This window comes from Xenopus laevis, chromosome 9_10L (assembly GCF_017654675.1).
Source record: "Xenopus laevis strain J_2021 chromosome 9_10L, Xenopus_laevis_v10.1, whole genome shotgun sequence".
NCBI classification, from domain to species: Eukaryota; Metazoa; Chordata; class Amphibia; order Anura; family Pipidae; genus Xenopus; species Xenopus laevis.
In genome coordinates this window covers 44,635,477-44,653,507 of record NC_054387.1, presented here as the reverse complement: position 1 = coordinate 44,653,507, position 18,031 = coordinate 44,635,477, and the positions used below count along the sequence as shown (strand labels likewise).

At 41.2% G+C, this 18,031-nt stretch overlaps 1 protein-coding gene across 9 annotated transcripts in view; it reads left to right on the top strand.

Annotated features, from left to right (window-relative positions):
* chd6.L (chromodomain helicase DNA binding protein 6 L homeolog) overlaps positions 1–16,609 on the top strand; it is an 86,180-nt gene extending 69,571 nt beyond the window's left edge. For 6 of the 9 annotated variants that reach the window (XM_018235251.2, XM_018235249.2, XM_018235250.2 and 3 more), the window contains 6 exons: positions 6–157; positions 569–772; positions 1,413–1,856; positions 2,240–2,422; positions 13,095–13,214; positions 14,637–16,609. In XM_018235251.2, the coding sequence (XP_018090740.1) occupies positions 6–157; positions 569–772; positions 1,413–1,856; positions 2,240–2,422; positions 13,095–13,214; positions 14,637–15,518 (1,985 nt within the window). In that variant the 3' untranslated portion in view covers positions 15,519–16,609. The remainder of the gene's footprint in view (positions 1–5; positions 158–568; positions 773–1,412; positions 1,857–2,239; positions 2,423–13,094; positions 13,215–14,636) is intronic. The other 3 variants (XM_018235252.2, XM_018235255.2, XM_018235256.2) reach the window with 2 other exon arrangements.
* The last annotated feature ends 1,422 nt before the right edge of the window (positions 16,610–18,031 follow it).

Sequence of the window (18,031 nt, the reverse complement as noted above, 5' to 3'; positions counted from 1 at the left end):
TATAGATTATCTTGATAAATACACAGAGGAAGATGTAAACGCTTGTTCCCTGTCTGTTCTTGAAGAAGCACATCAGGATTTTCAAGATGGCCGTGCTCCAACCATTGCTCAACTTTTGCAGGAGAAAACACTCTATTCCTTTTCTGAATGGCCCAAGGTATATATAAAAAATGATTGCTTATCTCTGCTAGAGCTGTTTCTGAGATGCAGAATAGGGGGCGACAGACTTAGGACCCCATGGAACATGGTGCTATATTTTCTGCCATTTATGGGCCGAAAAGCATCACTTCTCATGCTTTGAGATATTTTCCATTGAAGTCGATGGGAGCATACAGTTTACCTTTCAGGACCAATTCAGCAGTGCAGCCTTCTGCTATTTAGGATTAAAAGGACTTTCCAAGTGTGACTCGTACATGCTGATTATATGGGGATTTATATAAGACTTGGGCTTTCTTTAAAATAATGATACAGTAAATAGAATCACGTATCTTAGCACACAACCTAATTTTTTGGCAGTAACAGGAGACTTGTTTGTTTCCCCTCAATCCCTTTGCTTTTCTCATTGCAGGATCGAGTGATCATAAACCGGATAGACAACATCTGTCACGCAGTGTTGAAGGGAAAATGGCCCTCCTCCAGCCAACAGTTTGAAGCCCAGTGTATGGTGCCGTCCACGGTGCTGAGTACATGTACAAGAAGCAGCAGCTATACCGCTTCAGAAGCACAAAATCTGTCTTACAGCAATGGTTCTCCTGTGCCTCATGCCCAGAAAGTGAGTGTGTCAGCAAGGTACCTGTGGGCTTGGTAACCACATTTATAGCAGACATATAGGATAAATTAAAAAAAACAAATGATGTATACTATATGGTGATGGTTTTACTTTTGGCTGTAAATTTAAACTGTCTTGGACCCTTTACTGTGGCCCCCTATAGATGTTCACTGGTCCCTGTCTGTGTTTCAAATGAGAGGTGGGAGTGTCCTTATGGTCCCTGCCAGAAGCACAGTAGGAGGGGTATAGCCAATCACAGTCCTGCATTCCCCTATCAGGTCAGCCCAGCTCCCATGCACAGCCTGGGAAAGGAGGCAGCAGGAAGTGCAACAGAAACAAAAAATATATAAATATAAGCAGATGGGTGCCTGCACAACTTGTATGCAGCAGTAAGGTGCCTGGGTGCAAAAAGCTCAAAAGCAAGTATGTAGGTACAACGGAGAAAAAATAAAGGTGTTTATTTGGGAAACAACTAGCTCACTGGCCTTTCTCACTAGCTATAAATAGCTAGCCTTGGAACGGGACTGTAAATGGGACTCTTCATAGCAAGAATAACCGCCTAAGTTTGCTTGTAGCATTTAAAGAGAGATACCATAAAATTATGGCAGTACAGGAGAAGCAATACACAGTATTTCTTTTACAGGAGACTTTATCGGCAACAACTTTTCCAAATGAGGAAAGGAAGCACAGAAGGCCATTTGAGTTTGACAGCGAGAGGCCTGATGGCAAACACAGAGGCATGGAGCATCTCAGCCCACCCCATGGTCGGACTAATTCCACACTAAACGGCTGGAGAGATGCTGCCTTAGAGCTGTGCAGGGAGCAGACTGCTGGCGGAGGCTCTTCCTACTCCATGAACACCTGCACACCCAAGATGGCTGGCATCAGTGGGCTACAGAGCTCCTTGGGGATGGATTTGTCAGGGATTCTGCAAGCCGGACTGATCCATCCCGTGACTGGACAAATTGTGAATGGGAGCTTGAGGAGGGATGAGTCCTCTTTGCGTAGGAGAAGAGGGAGGAGAAAAAACGTGGAGAGCATGGATCTGGGTTTCCTAAAGGACAGGGGCATGCATGCTGGAATTCTGGTGAGTGCCGTTCATTAATTTTTGATTATTTTAAAGGCTAGACTGTCCTATTTCTGAGGAGTATTTATACTTCAGATATTTGCTGAAATATTCAATAAAACATTTTGCCGTAAGTTCATTTTCCCCTGTGAGCCTTGTTTATGTGCAACTCTGTTTCTTCATATGAGAAGGCACAGTATCAGAATGTCCCTTTAGTTTCCTGTATAACATAATATCACAATATTGTTTTTTCTCAGTCTGGAACATTTTAACTTTCTAGCCAAGGGTTCAGTGAAGGGGATCAACCTTCACCCCTGTTACACTCACCTCTATATAATTATATAATTATAGTTTAGTTGCATCTACCCTAAAAGAGAAGGAACTGTTTTTCTTTCTTTTTACAGGGACTCAGAGAAATGCCAAACCAGCAAGGCTCTGGGCACACAGAAAGCTCCATCCCTGCCTCTACTCGTTCTGCTCTCCCTGGAGCTAAACTTCAGCCAGAGAAAGTAATCTCCAACAAAAGCCTCCTGGAGTGGCTTCGACAGCAGTCAGATTGTACTATTGATATCCCAACTTATGGGGGTGTAAGTATCTCCAGCTTTTACTGAGCTTGCTACACAGCAATGGTTGAACTACCTTTGGAAAACAAATGCAAAAAAAAATCAATCATGTAGTTATTGGAAGTCTGGACTTGGTCCCATAGTTTGCATCCATAGAACTGAACCATAGCCTAGGGAATCTGACACCCAATTAGTTCATCACACCCAGGTTTTGGTGGCAGGCACCCATGTTACACTGGAATTCTAGGGTAAAGCTGCATTGTGGGTAAAACAGCACTGCAGTATCTATGTACCCAAATTTCATACTTTGCAGTTGTATTCATTGAAGGGGTTGTTCACCATTAAATGAACTTTGAGTATGATGCAGACAGTGATATTCTGAGACAATATCCAGTTGGTTTTCATGCTTTATTATTTTTTGAGTAACTTAGCTTTTTATTCAGCAGCACTCCAGTTTGCAAATTCAGCAATTTGCAATGGTCCCTATATATTGGGGTTAATGTCCCTCATTTGAAACCTGGAAAGAGTCAGAAGAAGAAGGCAAATTCCTTCTCAGTTTCCATTTAACGCATGTTTATGATATAAGGGGGCCTCCATGATAGATATTTTATATGCACAACATAACATAGCAGCCTAGCAGCCAAAGCTTTGAAGTCATTAAAGGGATACTGTCATGGGAAAAAAAATGTTTTCAAAATGAATCAGTTAATAGTGCTGCTCCAGCAGAATTCTGCACTGAAATCCATTTCTCAAAAGAGCAAACATATTTTTTTTTATATTCAATTTTGAAATCTGACATGGGGCTAGGCATATTGTCGATTTCCCAGCTGCCCCAAGTAGTGTGACTCTGATAAACTTCAACCACTCTTTACTGCTGTACTGCAAATTGGAGTGATATCACCCCCCCTCCCTTTCCCCCCCCCCCAGCAGCCAAACAAAAGAACAATGGGAACGTAACCAGATAGCACAGGGCTGTCCAACTGGCGGCCCGCGGGCCACGCCCCCCAGATGCTATGTCTGTTTACCATATGTAAAATTTAAAAGGTATCACTGTAGAGATAAACTGCACCCTGCATTGTTTAAACCTCAAATTCAGACTCTAATCCCCTGTATTGTTCACACCTGTGATCCCGCTGCTGTTCTCACTTGTGACACCTCTATTGTTTATACCCTAAAGCCTGTACTGTTCACACCTGAGACCCAGACTGAAACTGCCCACATTGTTCTCCTGTTCACACTTTATACAAAATGCTAATGGGGCACCAGCACTGTGTCACTGTATGTAGTACATATTAGACTGAGATCTTTCCTTGTCTCCTGCTCTGTTCTGTCTTCCCTCCCTGCAGGGCTGAAACTAGGGGCAGGCAGAGTAGGCGCCCACCTAGGGCGCAATCATGGGGGGGGCACACTTTTAAGGGGAATTTCCTTTCTTTCTTTTTTAAACCCTGATTTCCTTGGCCTTTAATAGTTTTTCAACTTTATAAACCCCCTGTTCCAGACAGAATCACTCCCCAGTTTCCTTTTGGCAGCTGCTGGCACAGGTACATATTTGTGGGCAATATCTTGGCTGCTACCTGCACAGGTAAACAAATGATATGATGGATATTTGGCTGCTGCTGGCACAAGTACATATATGGAGGCAATAGTGTAGATTTTTTGGCTGATGCTGGCACAGGTACAGATTGGGGGCAATATAAGGGATTGGCTGCTGCTGGCTCAGGTACATGGGGCAATATGGTGGCTGTTGGCACAGGTAATCAACTGCGTTTCGCGCCGGAGGGTGCGAAACGCGTAAGGTGGGATATGTGGGGTGGTATGTACTAGATACTGTTTTAACCCTTTAAGTGCCACAGAACGTAGAATCTACGTTCTGTGGAAAAGTAACTTGAAATGCCACAGAACGTAGATTCTACGTTCTGCAGCACTTCCGGGTTGTGGAGCGGAGGAGCGGCTGTTAGAGCCGCTCGCTCCGTTCCGCTTCGATCCCCTGCCCCTAGGCAACGAGCAGAGCAGGGGATCGAGTGGCCCCTGGGGCGCGATCGCCCAGGGGCCCAAAAGCAGCAGCAGGCACGTGTTACTTACGTGTCCTGCTGCTGCAGCCTGCACTGCGCCGTTGATCTCCGCCCCCACAGCACAGGAACACGAGGATCGTCGCAGATGTCTTCCTGGGACCCCTCCACATCGTGTGCAACAGTCTTCAGCGACTTTTTCAGGTTAGTGCAACAATTACACACACAAACACACCAACACACACTTATTACAGTAATACACACTTAGATTCACACTTACACACACTTACACATACATTTTTGGGGATTGGGGGGGTCACTTACACTCACTGCACTTACACACATGTGCACACGCACACACGCGCACATAACATGTAATTTACCATTTGTACACACGCACACGCACATACATGGCATTGTGGCTTTTTTTTTTTTTTTCTTATCGCATCGTCTCTTTTTTTGGCTGAAAAAAATGTTTTATTGCCATTACGAATAGCGTATTCGCTAACCGTACTGTGCAATATCTTTTGTATGTTATTTCGGTGATTATATTGCAATTTTGGGTATTTTGGTGCATTTTTAGCCATTTTATTGAATTTTTAGCCATTTTATTGCATTTTCAGCTCTGCATATGTTGTGTTCACTTGTTTCTAGCCGTATAACCTGTTTGGCCCAGCTAAAATATTCAAACTGTGATTCTGATGGCCGATAACACTATTCTGGAAAAAAAACATTGATTTTTGTGGTTTTATTGGATTTTTTTTCATTTCACTCTTTACTGCCTTATTTTGTTTTGCCTTGTAAATTTTATCTACTATATATCCATTTGGGGGTCTCTGTGCGCCACATAGTTTGGTATATCTATGCATATTGGGCATCAAAGTGTTCCGTAGACCCCTGGCGTTCATATTTAGGATGTTTTATGCTGATACGTTACGAAATGTGGGGCATATAATGGGGTAAAATTCAAGCTTTGTGACGATTTTCAGAAATTTGATAAAAACCGTTATGTTCAGCATTGCTTTGCAGTTTGGCAGTTTGTAGTAGAAACACTTATTTACCCATATTGGATTCGTCAGAATGTGTACTTTCTGAAAATATATGGTTTTCTGGGGTCTCTGTACTGTTAGGGGGGTCTAATGTCGCATAATACACACACCAGGTGCTTATATTGCAGCAGCCAGAGCGTCAGCTGTGAAAATGTATATACACTATTGTCATTTGGTGGTCTCTGTGCGCCACATAGTTTGGTATATCTATGCATATTGAGCATCAAAGTGTTCAGTAGACCCCTGGCGTTCATATTTAGGATGTTTTATGCTGATACGTTACGAAATGTGGGGCATATAATGGGGTAAAATTCAAGCTTTCTGACGATTTTCAGAAATTTGATAAAAAACCGTTATGTTCAGCATTGCTTTGCAGTTTGGCAGTTTGTAGTAGAAACACTTATTTACCCATATTGGATGCGTCAGAATGTGTACTTTCTGAAAATATATGGTTTTCTGGGGTCTCTGTACTGTTAGGGGGGTCTAATGTTGCATAATACACACACCAGGCGCTTATATTGCAGCAGCCAGCGCGTCAGCTGTGAAAATGTATATACACTATTGTCATTTGGTGGTCTCTGTGCGCTACATAGTTTGGTATATCTATGCATATTGAGCATCAAAGTGTTCAGTAGACCTCTGGCGTTCATATTTAGGATGTTTTATGCTGATACGTTACGAAACGTGGAGCATATAATGGGGTAAAATTCAAGCTTTGTGACGATTTTCAGAAATCTGATAAAAACCGTTATGTTCAGCATTGCTTTGCAATTTGGCAGTTTGTAGTAGAAACACTTATTTACCCATATTGGATTCGTCAGAATGTGTACTTTCTGAAAATATCTGGTTTTCTGGGGTCTCTGTACTGTTAGGGGGGTCTAATGTCGCATAATACACACACCAGGTGCTTATATTGCAGCAGCCAGCGCGTCAGCCGTGAAAATGTATATACACTATTGTCATTTGGGGGTCTCTGTGCGCCACATAGTTTGGTATATCTATGCATATTGGGCATCAAAGTGTTCAGTAGACCCCTGGCGTTCATATTTAGGATGTTTTATGCTGATACGTTACGAAACGTGGAGCATATAATGGGGTAAAATTCAAGCTTTGTGACGATTTTCAGAAATTTGATAAAAACCGTTATGTTCAGCATTGCTTTGCAGTTTGGCAGTTTGCAGTAGAAACACTTATTTACCCATATTGGATTCGTCAGAATGTGTACTTTCTGAAAATATATGGTTTTCTGGGGTCTCTGTACTGTTAGGGGGGTCTAATGTCGCATAATACACACACCAGGTGCTTATATTGCAGCAGCCAGCGCGTCAGCCGTGAAAATGTATATACACTATTGTCATTTGGGGGTCTCTGTGCGCCACATAGTTTGGTATATCTATGCATATTGGGCATCAAAGTGTTCAGTAGACCCCTGGCGTTCATATTTAGGATGTTTTATGCTGATACGTTACGAAACGTGGAGCATATAATGGGGTAAAATTCAAGCTTTGTGATGATTTTCAGAAATTTGATAAAAACCGTTATGTTCAGCATTGCTTTGCAGTTTGGCAGTTTGTAGTAGAAACACTTATTTACCCATATTGGATTCGTCAGAATGTGTACTTTCTGAAAATATATGGTTTTCTGGGGTCTCTGTACTGTTAGGGGGGTCTAATGTCGCATAATACACACACCAGGTGCTTATATTGCAGCAGCCAGCGCGTCAGCCGTGAAAATGTATATACAGTATTGTCATTTGGGGGTCTCTGTGCGCCACATAGTTTGGTATATCTATGCATATTGGGCATCAAAGTGTTCAGTAGACCGCTGGCGTTCATATTTAGGATGTTTTATGCTGATAAGTTACGAAATGTGGGGCATATAATGGGGTAAAATTCAAGCTTTGTGACGATTTTCAGAAATTTGATAAAAAACGTTATGTTCAGCATTGCTTTGCAGTTTGGCAGTTTGTAGTAGAAACACTTATTTACCCATATTGGATTCGTCAGAATGTGTACTTTCTGAAAATATATGGTTTTCTGGGGTCTCTGTACTGTTAGGTGGTCTAATGTCGCATAATACACACACCGGGTGGTTATGTTGCAGCAGCCAGCGCGTCAGCCGTGAAAATGTCTATACATATTGTCATTTGGGGGTCTCTGTGCGCCACATAGTTTGGTATATCTATGCACATTGGGCATCAAACTATTTAGTAGACCCCTATGTTTATATTTAGGATGCTTTATGCTGGTAATGATACATGGACAATACGTTGCTGGAAAGTTGAAGCTTTGAGGCAATTTTCAGATATTTCACCAAAACCGCCAAATTTGGCAAAGCCTTGCGACTCAGTAGTTTGGAGCAGAAAGGCATGGGTACCCATTTTAGATTCTGTAGAATGTGTACTTTCCAAAAATGTATGGGTTTGGGGGGTAAACATATATTTCTGTGTTTTTACCCCACAAAAATGCAGACAATGTGCTGATTTTTCATTAGCTGACGTTACCCACAGGACAATTTGTATGTGCTAACTTCATTTTGGGGCCTCTAAATGCCATATACTTTGGTAAACCTATGCACAGTGGGCACCAAACTGTTTGGAGGACCCCTGGCAATCACAATTTGGGTGCTTTTTTGTGATACGTAATGATACATGGGTGATATGATGCTGGATAGTTGAAGCATTGAGGCAATTTTCAGATATTTCACCAAAACCGACAACTTTGGGAAAGCCTTGCGACTCAGTAGTTTGGAGCAATAAGGCATGGGTACCCATTTTAGATTCTGTAGAATGTGTACTTTCCAAAAATGTATGGGTTTGGGGGGTAAACATATATTTCTGTGTTTTTACCCCACAAAAAATGCAGTTAATGTGTTGATCTTTCATTAGCTGAAGTTACCCACAGGACTATTTGTATGCACTAACTTCATTTTGAGGCCTCTAAATGCCAGATACTTTGGTAAACCTATGAACAATGGCCACCAAACTGTTCGGAGGAACCCTGGCAATCATATTTAGGGTGCTTTTTCTTGGTGCATAACGATACATGGGTGATATGGTGCTGAGAAGTTGAAGCTTTGAGGCAATTTTCAGATATTTCACCAAAACCGACAATTGTGGGAAAGCCTTGCGACTCAGTAGTTTGGAGCAGAAAGGCATGGGTACCCATTTTAGATTCGGTAGAATGTGTACTTTCCAAAACTATATGGGTTTTGGGGGGCAAACATATATTTCTGTGTTTTTTACCCCGCAAAAATGCAGTCAATGTGTTGATTTTTCATTAGCTGAAGTTACCCACAGAACTGTTTGTATGCGCTAACTTCATTTTGGGGCCTCTAAATGCCAGATACTTTGGTAAACTTATGAACAATGGCCACCAAAATGTTCAGAGGAACCCTGGCAATCATATTTAGGGTGCTTTTTCTTAGTACGTAATGATACATGGGTGATATGGTGCTGGGAAGTTGAAGCTTTGAGGCAATTTTCAGATATTTCACCAAAACCGACAACTTTGGGAAAGCCTTGCGACTCAGTAGTTTGGAGCAGAAAGGCATGGGGACCCATTTTAGATTCGGTAGAATGTGTACTTTCCAAAAATATATGGGTTTTGGGGGTAAACATATATTTCTGTGTTTTTACCCCACAAAAATGCAGTCAATGTGTTGATTTTTCATTAGCTGAAGTTACCCACGGGACTGTTTGTATGCGCTAACTTCATTTTGGGGCCTCTAAATGCCAGATACTTTGGTAAACCTATGAACAATGGCCACCAAACTGTTTGGAGGAACCCTGGCAATCATATTTAGGGTGCTTTTTCTTGGTGCGTAACGATACATGGGTGATATGGTGCTGAGAAGTTGAAGTTTTGAGGCAATTTTCAGATATTTCACCAAAACCGACAATTGTGGGAAAGCCTTGCGACTCAGTAGTTTGGAGCAGAAAGGCATGGGTACCCATTTTAGATTCGGTAGAATGTGTACTTTCCAAAAATATATGGGTTTTGGGGGTAAACATATATTTCTGTGTTTTTACCCCACAAAAATGCAGTCAATGTGTTGATTTTTCATTAGCTGAAGTTACCCACGGGACTGTTTGTATGCGCTAACTTCATTTTGGGGCCTCTAAATGCCAGATACTTTGGTAAACCTATGAACAATGGCCACCAAACTGTTTGGAGGAACCCTGGCAATCATATTTAGGGTGCTTTTTCTTGGTGTGTAACGATACATGGGTGATATGGTGCTGAGAAGTTGAAGGTTTGAGGCAATTTTCACATATTTCACCAAAACTGACAATTGTGGGAAAGCCTTGCGACTCAGTAGTTTGGAGCAGAAAGGCATGGGTACCCATTTTAGATTCAGTAGAATGTGTACTTTCCAAAAATATATGGGTTTTGGGGGTAAACATATATTTCTGTGTTTTTACCCCACAAAAATGCAGTCAATGTGTTTGATTTTTCATTAGCTGAAGTTACCCACGGGACTGTTTGTATGCGCTAACTTCATTTTGGGGCCTCTAAATGCCAGATACTTTGGTAAACCTATGAACAATGGCCACCAAAATGTTCAGAGGAACCCTGGCAATCATATTTAGGGTGCTTTTTCTTAGTACATAATGATACATGGGTGATATGGTGCTGGGAAGTTGAAGGTTTGAGGCAATTTTCACATATTTCACCAAAACCGACAATTTGGGAAAGCCTTGCGACTCAGTAGTTTGGAGCAGAAAGGCATGGGTACCCATTTTAGATTCTGTAGAATGTGTACTTTCCAAAAATATATGGGTTTGGGGGGTAAACATATATTTCTGTGTTTTTACCCCACAAAAAATGCAGTCAATGTGTTGATTTCTCAGTAGCTGAAGTAAAGTCCTGATCAATTTGGATGTGCTAACTTCATATTGGTGTCTCTAAATGCCAGATACTTTGGTAAACCTATGCATAATGGGTGTCAAACTGTTCAGTGGACCCCTGGCAATCATATTTCAGGTGCTTTTTCTTGGTACCTAATATAGTTTGGGATATGCGGAGCAGCAAAATAAAACCTTTGCAATGATTTTTCAGAATTTTGAATTTTTTTTTGAAAAAACCGCTATGTTCAGACAAGCTTTTATGTTTGGTAGTTGGGATTAGAGAGACATAGTTACCCATTTTGTAATCGGCAGAATGTGTACTTTTCAAAAATGTATGGTTTTCTGGGGTAAACCTACGGTTTCAGGAGTTTTTGCCTTGGAATCTAAAGCATGCCGTTTTCTGCCTTAGTGCTTTCAAAATTCGGCAATATACTGCCGGGAGTTTTTGAGGTACAGAAGTCCTAAATCTCCCTAAAACTATACATATCTGGTATTGGCACGTTCGACAGACATAAGGCTTTCCAAATCAGTTGGATTTTCATCCGTAAAATGAAATATTTTTCTGGTATAAATTGATATACGATGAAAAATGGTAATTTTTCATTTTTTTTTGGTATTTAGCACTATAAATTTTTTTGCACAGGTGGAAATACATGAAAACTCAGGCAGATTTAGAAAGCTCAGTTTCTACCGAAAAAAACAATGTATAGTCTTCCTAGGTAAACTATAGGTTTCCCCTCAGAAAATGCCCCTAAAGTGAGAGAGCACAAAATGTTTCAAAAACGGCTGGCATTTCGCGTAACCAAAATGTGAAATTCTGCTGGCACTTAAAGGGTTAATGTGAATATCAATAAATTAATTTGTTTTTACTTTAAGAGGCCTTGGGCTTATATCGTTTTTGATATAAACTTTTCTGCAGTTGATTGCCTTGGGAACTGGGGCGGGTCCCTTCGGCCTGGCTAAATAACTATATGGACTCCCGATTTTGAATTGATATATGTTGGCACAGGTACACAGATGTTTGAGGGCAATATGATGGGTTTTAGGCTACTGCTGGAACAGATGCAAATTGGGGCAATATGATGGATTCTTTTGGTTGCCCCTGGCATAGGTACAGATTGGGGGTAAAAATATGATGGATGTTTTGGCTTATGCTGCCACAGGTACAGATTGGGGCCTGGGGGCAATCTGAGGGATTGACTGCCATTGGTATAGGTACAAATGGAGGCAATATGATAGGTGCTGGCACAGGTACAGGGAGCTATATGACTGGTAAGGTGGGAAATGGTAATGCAGGACTGGGTGGGGGGCACTGATTGAAGCCTTTCCATGGGTGCAAAAATACCTTGGCCTGGCCCTGCCTCCCTGTGTGTGCCATTCTCTGCTTGCCCAGTGCTGCTTGCCCTACCCTACCTGTGGGATGTAAGCCTGTTAGGGGTTTGTTCTTGGGATTTGTTAGCATTTGGAAATTGTTGTTAAGGGCCCCTAAGGTGTTTAATCATGTGTTGGGGGTTCTTGTATTATCGACAGGGGAGGATCAGGCAATTTTTCACATATGAGTGATGAGGAATTTCCTTGCAGTGAGTACCAACCATTTGGTTTTTTGGTGTTACCACCGTTAATGTGGATACGATCTTAAAAGTTCTTGTGGTAATATGGGTGTGGTTTACAGTGGGTGTGGTTTAAAAGGGGGAGTGGCCAACACTGACTTCCATTATCGGCCCTCCTCCACATAGGCCAGTAAAATTTTGGCCCTCGGTACCACAGAACTTGGACAGCACTGAGATAGCAGCTCCCACAAGATAACCTGGTAGATCGAAGAACAACACTCAATAGTAAAAACCCATGTCTCACTGAGACACATTCAGTTACATTGAGAAGGAAAAACAGCAGCCTGCCAGAAAGCATTTCTCTCCTAAAGTGCAGGCACAAGTCACATGACCAGGGGCAGCTGGGAAATTGACAAAATGTCTAGCCCCATGTCAGATTTCAAAATGGAATATAAAAAAATCTGTTTGCTCTTTTGAGAAATGGATTCCAGTGCAGAATTCTGCTGGAGCAGCACTATTAACTGATGCGTTTTAAAAAACATGTTTTCTGATGACAGGATGACGCCTGTGCTAACCACACGAGGCGATGCGCTTTTCAACAGTCGCCTGAAAATGCCTCGCCAGGCTTTTTCAGGCGACTGTTGAAAAGCGCATCGCCTCGTGTGGTTAGCACAGGCGTTTTTACATAGGCGCCCATACAAAACTGTCGCCTGCGCCGGTCGCGGCGACTGGCGCGGCGCTTTGTCGCCGCGACCGCAAACGCAGGGCTATCTCCCCGTGTGGACTAGCCCTTAAGGTCTCATTTATAAACATGCCTAATCGATACCTTCTTTATTTGTAGGCATGCATTCTTAATCTATATTCTTAAAGAATATATACATATATATGCACATTCATAAGATAACCCCTGGTTATAAATAGCTGTGCATTCCATTTATTTTTCTGTAAGTCTTTACATTGTAGTAAAATAACTTGCTATAGGGTTTTCTGCACAGTCATAAGGACATCAGTCTTTATATCTGTGTATCTGATTAGTGCGCAGCCATTTTTTAAATCCTAATTGATCAGTATGGAAATGCAGGGGATGTGAATAGATTGTGTGTGTGTGAGTGTGTGTGTGCATCTTGCAGAATGACTGGGCAGCAGGCTAATTTTGGGCAGCCGCGTGGCCATGCTGACTTGACTCACAAAGTAGAAAATTAAAGTGAGGCTGTTTCCTTTGCAACTCTTGTTTAATAGAGCTTTTCGGAGAAGCCCAAGCAGAGGAGACAGCGCTGCAAGGACCCCGGCAAACCAGATTTTAGCTTGCTGGCAGGGGATGACCGTGTGTCAGCAATTAACAAGGACACAGGGCAGCAGGTAAGATTAGTTTATAACCTGGTATTAAAGGAGTTGTTCAGTATAAAAATAATAAAAATAAAACTGGGTAAATAGATAGGCTGTGCAGAATAAAAAATGTTTCTAATATAGTTAGTTAGCCAAATATGTAATGTATAAAGGCTGGAGTGACTGGATGTGTAACATAATAGTCAGAACAATACTTCCTGCTTTTCAGCTATCCAGGCAGTAACCAATCATTGACTTGAAGGGGGCATATGGGTCATAACTGTTGCTTTTGAATCTGAGCTGATTGCTGAGTGTCAATTGAAAACTCACTGAACAGTTATGTACCATGTGGTTCCCTTAAAGGAGAATTCAACTGTAAAGTAAAAAAAAACTCTCCCTACATAGACCCTCCCCCCCCCAGCCTAGCTTCTACCCAAGCAAATGCCCTGAAATCTTTACTTACCCCTCGGTGCAGATTCTGTCCAGCGGAGTTCACTGCAGCCATCTTCAGCCGCTTTGGTAATCTTCAGAATGAGATTGGCGCTTCGTCAATTGCCGTGACTTTCGGGGCATGTGCAGAAACAGAAAATTGCCCCAAATGCGCATGCGCCGATACGGCACTTCTCGAAGATTACCGAAGAGAAGAAGATGGCTGCCGTGAACTCCACTGGACAGAATCTGCACTGAGGGGTAAGTAAAGAGTTAGGGGCATTTGCCCAGGGTAGCAGCTAGGCTGGGGGAGGAGGGAAGGGGGTCGGGTTTTTTTTTTTACTTTATGGACTAACTCAGAGTTAGAGAGCTGCAAATCAGGAAGTTGTGTTCTGTTCTGTTAGACATCCAGCCACTCCAGCCTTTATAGATTACATTTTTGACAAACTAACTATATCAGAAACCATTTGTATTTTGTACAGTCTTATCTGTTTACCCAATTTTTATTTTTTACGCTGAACTGTTCCTTTAAAGCCAGTGTTCTACATTGACTGCATGTGGCTCTGCTAATTCTGTGCAGCTCTTTTGCTTTCACTCACTGACCAAATGAGTGAACCGTGTTTATTGTAAATGTTTACAAACATAGGGTGTAGTGCTACACAATCAATCTCACCGCTTTTTGTAGCGTCGGGTGCCAGCTGTGACTCTGTCTGCCCAGGTCCAGTACAAATTCCAATACAAAACTCCAGCAGCACTCCGGTATAGTGAAAGAATTTTATTTGTGCAAATCAAGCTTCATTTGCACAAATAAAATTCTTTCACTATACCGGAGTGCTGCTGGAGTTTTGTATTGGAATATTGTAAATGTTTAGACACATGGAGGTGCCTCTAATGCTGGTGGTGGATATATAAACATTTTCTGTTTTATCAGCAGTATCCAAATATATTTGGGAAGGTATATGGTTTTCTTATAACACTGTTCTTGCTCAAAATCAAAGTGTTTTGTTTGCTTTTTTCCTCCCTTAGGGATATCTCCCAGAAAGCAAGTTTGGCAGAGCGCTGTCAGAGACGCTTATGCATGATGCCATGCCCAGGAGGCGAGGCAGGCGGCCTCGAAGTGAACTGCTTAAATCTGCAGGATCTGTGGGCCCTGATTCTCCTTCGGGCATGGGGCCCCTTTTTATGAACGGTCTAATTGCTGGGATGGATATAGTGGGATTACAGAACATGAGGAATATGCAAGGGATCCCATTAACTGGGCTGGTTGGGTTCCCTGCTGGGTTTACTACAGTCTCCACCAACGAGGAAGTTAAAAGCACCTTAAGCATGTTACCCATGATGCTCCCCGGCATGGCCGCTATGCCTCAGATGTTCGGTGTCGGAGGGATTATTAACTCTCCCATCTCATCATCGATGGCAACTTCTTTAGGAAGCACAATTAAAAGTGGTACCTCACACCCTGAAAAAGCTGAGGACAAAGACGCATGCCCAGAAACTAAACAAGACGCTGCACCTTCTGAAAACTCTACTGGATCCTTTCAGGAGAAATCAGAACCTGCAGTGACTACCAGCAGCCATGTAGCTTTCAACCCATTCCTTATCCCTGGCATGTCCCCAAGTCTGCTGTACCCTTCCATGTTTTTGTCGCCTGGAATTGGCATGGCCATACCAGGGGTTCAACCCAACCGGCTTTCAGAGTCAGGTGGCGTTGATCCTCAGCGGCGAAGGAGGAAGAAGACAAAAGCGGACTCCCAGACTTCCGAACAGGAGACTGTGCCCTTTAAAGAAAGCACAGAAAAAGAGCAACACTCCCCCAGAGCTCAGAACTGTGACACAAATAATATGTCGGCATCTGAGAAAGACCAGGAGGATTCTGGTTTAAAAGATACTCTAGATGATACCAATTAGACATATCCACAATTTGGGACTTGTCGGTTTTCTCTTCCTTTGGATATTTCTAGTTCTCTTGGATCTCTGGGTTGACCATCCGTAAATTTGACCTAAACCAACCTCCCCAATCTCCCCCCCTCCAGTACTCCTACTCACTGAGGCGTGCCTGTAGCAACCAGTCGCTATAGCAAGACAATACCACGGTCTGTGACTCAGCCGGGACGCAGAGAATACAGTTTCAGTTCTAATGTTTTTTTTCCCCTGTCATTCCAGCATAAGGATGATACGAAATAATGATTTTTTTTTAAATATTTTGTCCAATTGTGCTTGCTCTCCACCTCATCAAACCAGGCTGTAAATGATTGGTTCAAAGGGGAGTGCATCCACCTGGTCTTCAAACAACAATCCCTGAATCCAAAGACAGGCTGTAAGCAAAAGCAATAGAACTGTGTACGGTGCTGTCCGTAAATGACATGTGACAGAACCTTAATTATTGTTGGGTATTCAACAAAAATTTGGTTTCGTTCTGTTTATTTTATTTTTTTTTTCTCACAATTCCGGTATAAAGCAGTGTTAGAAAAGGGTTGTAATAGTGTTTGCATTTTGACCATCACCCACTCATTTAAAAAAAAAAAAAAAAAAATTCATTTCATTCAGAAACAGAACATTTTGACTTTAAAAAAAAAATCAATTGATTTTTTTTTTTTTTTTACAGAAATTGTAAAAAAAATAAAAAAATAATGGAGCCCATATAGATATAATTTCATGCGCCCTATGAGGGATAAGAAAGGGACTTATACACTTTAATATTGTCACTGTGAGAGGGCTCAGCAGTGCATCGCAGTACCCGCAGCAGGGTCCTTTCGCTACATAAAATAGATGTATATTTCTTTAATGAAAAAAAAAATAGTATTTTTTTAATTAAAACAAAATACAATATATGTAAGCTAGTGGCTGGCAAGCTGGTGCCATTGACAACATTGTTGTGCTCCTTTTCAGCCGATGGTGCTGGGCTTGGGGGCAGAAAAACAAAAAGCGTGACTATTCCATTTAGGACAGGGGATTTCCTATATATTAAAAAATTCAACTTCAGACGAAAAGTGCAGAGATGAACATGACTACGAGTGCAATATTTTCCGAGTGCAAAAAGCACACTCATTAACCCCTTGCGCACTGGACACAATGGGATCTGGCTAGAAAAGAACTTCAGTTCAGCAATAACTGGAATAGGTTTGATGCTCTGTTAAATTATGTTCATACACATACTTTTTTTTTTTGTAATTCTCATTAAGGACAAGTAACACCATAAAAAGGAAATTGGGTAATTGAAATGATCATAGTAATTATTTCTATCCTGTATAGAAAGTATACGTCCTGCATTTTTAATAGAATATGTCCACTTTGCTGTAGCCAGAGGCCTTTTAAAGGAGTGGTTCACCTTTAAGGTAACTTTTAGTATGTTATAGAATGCCCAATTCTAAGCAACTTTTCAATTGATTTTCATTATATATTTTTTATAGGTTTAGAATTATTTGCCTTTTTCTTCTGACTCTTTGCAGCTTTCAAATGGGCGTTGCTGACCCCATCTAAAAAACAAATGCTCTGTAAGGCAACACATTTATCGTTATTGCTAATTGTTATTACTCATCTTTCTATTCAACCCCTCTCTTATTTATATTCCAGTGTCTTATTCAGATTGATGCATGCTTGTTAGGGTAATTTGGACCCTAGCAACCAGATTGCTTAAAATGCACTGAACTGCTGAATAAAAAACTAAATAACTCAAAAACCACAAATAATACAAAATGAAAACCAATTGCAAATTCTCTCAGAATATTACTCTCAACATCATACTAAAAGTTATCTCAAAGGTGAACCACCCCTTTAATAAGTCTCAGCACTAAGGCCAGAGTCTTTGCTCCAGACGTCAGTGTCGGCTGACTTGATTTTAACTGAAGTGAGTAAACAACAACAGTTGTTTTGAATCTGAAACGTGTATAGAATGTTTAAGAACCCCTGATTTTGAGCAAAGGACTAACTAGTCTGTTGTACTCCATGTAGCCAATACCCTTGTGGAGGGATCTGTGACTGTGCAAGAACTTTTCATTTATTTCACACAGAACTGTCCAACCTTTATTTATTGTTCAAATAAATTGTTACCAGGGAGATCCAGTCAATGACCCGGGGGAGAAAGCCCTACAAAATAAAATTAAACATATTTTGTGTAGACTGCCATTGGCTTCATATATTTTCATTTTTTGGTGTTACTTGCCCTTTCCATCATTAGTGTTGCATACTTCTTTATCTTTTTATATATATATATATATATATATATATATATATATATATATATATATATATATATATATATATATATATATATATATATATATATATATATATATATATATATATATATATATATATATATATATATAGAACTGTAACTGGACTAACAGCTAATGGCACCCAGTTCAAATCAAAATAACATGGTTCTCCTTTTCTTTAACCCTTTCCATGGTGGCACAGAT